The 2271-nt window shown below is 38.8% G+C and overlaps 1 protein-coding gene across 1 annotated transcript in view; it reads right to left on the minus strand.

Moving 5' to 3' along the window:
• nova2 (NOVA alternative splicing regulator 2) overlaps positions 1–2271 on the minus strand; it is a gene marked incomplete at its 5' end in the record, with an annotated part of 28495 nt that overhangs the window by 24067 nt on the left and 2157 nt on the right. The window contains 1 exon segment of the mRNA XM_014031970.1: positions 1136–1279. Within this exon segment, the coding sequence (XP_013887424.1) occupies positions 1136–1279 (144 nt within the window).

A 2271-nucleotide genomic window follows, 5' to 3' on the forward strand; every position in this document is an offset into this window, starting at 1 on the left:
GTTGATATTTTATCTCTTGTTTGTTGATATTTTATCTCTTGTTTGTTGATATTTTATCTCTTGTTTGTTGATATTTTATCTCGTTTGTTGATATTTTAGCTGTTTGTTGATATTTTAGCTGTTTGTTGATATTTTAACTGGTGTTTGTTGATATTTTATCTCTTGTTTGTTGATATTTTATCTCGTTTGTTGATATTTTATCTCTTGTTTGTTGATATTTTATCTCGTTTGTTGATATTTTATCTCTAGTTTGTTGATATTTTACCTCTTGTTTGTAGGACTGGAGCTCCTTCACATGAGGAGTAAAGAGGAGCTGTAATCCTGCAGCAGCCTCTCAGCTGCAGAACGTGGTCTCACACAGACCGGAGTCTGAATGAGGATGTGGGTCAGATGAGGATGCTCCTGCAGCTCTGACTCATGATGCTAGCTGCCAACATGTGGTCAGGTCACACATTAAACACGTCACTTTTCTGACCAGATCCATCACCAACAAACTCTGCAGGGTTAAATATCTACAAGCTGGAACACCCAAACCCTTCGCTGGCAGAGCCTCTGCTCCGTTTCCCAACAAGCTCTGCTCTTGGCCACAGATTCTGAAATAATTTGTTTCAGTTGTTTTCTGGCTCCTCTGAGTTTTCACTGAAGGTTAAAGACAGAATGTGGGTTTTCAGCAGCTACAACCAAACTGAATGTTATTAACTCAACACTCCTTCACTGCGGCTTCTTCTCTGTTTGCAAAGATTTCACAAATAACTAAATGTTCCCATGTTTCAGGACCTCCAGGTTAGAGACACATGAACGCACAACTGACCGTTTCAGCCCTGATCTTTGTGTTTGTTTTCTAAATGTCCCGCCGACTCAGAGCTCCAAAACTCACCAGATAAAAGGTCAAACAGGCGACACACAAAGATCAGCTCCTCTGGTTCGTGGTAAAAACTGGACTCTGCTGTGGTTTGGTTCTGTGCACACAGCTTACTGTGTGTGTGTGTGTGTGTGTGTGTGTGTGTGTGTGTGTGTTTCAACAAACAAATACAACTGATGCATCAATACACTCATTTTCACACTTTTACTGTGAAGAAGTTTTATCAGGAAGTAGATCATCCAGCCATCAATCAGCAGAGGGGGCGGGGCTTACCAGGATAGAAGTCTTTGGATTTGGACAGTTTGATGGTGGCTCCGGTCTCTTTCTGCAGCTGGACGATGGTCTGACCTCCCTTCCCGATGATTGAACCCGCTGCATAGCTGGGAATCAAAACCTTCAGGAAGTACTCGCCTTCCTCTGTGGCAGGAAACAGGAAACAGGAAGTCAGAGGGAGAAACTTTGGAGCTGCTTTTAACACAAAGTAAAGAAATACAAACTTTACATAAGAAGCTAAAATCTGCATTTTAAACCCTTTTGAACCTTTGTCCTCATGCAGGCCTTCTGTTTGACGTTTGAAACAATCGAAACTTTTAATACTGAAAAATAAAAGTTTATAAATTCTGTCTCCAAACAAACAAACCGCAGAAACGATGACGTTTATCCAAAACAACGAGACGATTCACCACCGGCGTTATCACCCCCCCCGGTTAGTTAAAACTTCAAATAACCTAAAGCTTTAGTGGATCATCTCCTGCCGTCCTGCGTCTTCACTCAGTTTTCATCTTTACAACCCAAGTTTACACAAATACATCCCAACAGGTAAACGTCTGTTTGCTTAGAAAGTTTAAAAATGTGTTGGGAACAGGAATAAACAGGACAGGAAGTAAAAGTTGTCAGAATATCTGCAGAATAATTCAGTCGATCTAAGAACTGAACTGATTCACGGCTGCGATCCTCCCTCCCTCCGTCCCTCTGTGTGCATTTATTCAGGACAGAAAAGCTCTGGAGGCAGGTTAAAAATAGAGTTTCTGCTCATGCAGCTCTGCTGTGCTGTTAGTCAGGTTAACAAACTGAAATCAAACTGATATCTAACTGAAATCAAACTAAAATTAATCTGAAATCTACCTAAAATCTACCTAAAATCTAACTAAAATCAATCTACAATCAAACTGAAATCAAACTGAAATCAAACTAAAATCAAACTAAAATCAAACTGAAATCAAACTGAAATCAAACTGAAATCAAACTACAATCAAACTACAATCAAATGGAAATCAAACTGAAATCAAACTGAAATCAAACTCAAATTAAACTGAAATGAAATAAAATCTAACTAAAATCAAACTGAAATCAAACTGAAATCAAACTGAAATCAAACTCAAATTAAACTGAAATGAAATAAAATCTAA

The sequence above is a fragment of the Austrofundulus limnaeus genome, unplaced genomic scaffold, assembly GCF_001266775.1.
Source record: "Austrofundulus limnaeus strain Quisiro unplaced genomic scaffold, Austrofundulus_limnaeus-1.0 Scaffold1355, whole genome shotgun sequence".
Taxonomy (NCBI): domain Eukaryota; kingdom Metazoa; phylum Chordata; class Actinopteri; order Cyprinodontiformes; family Rivulidae; genus Austrofundulus; species Austrofundulus limnaeus.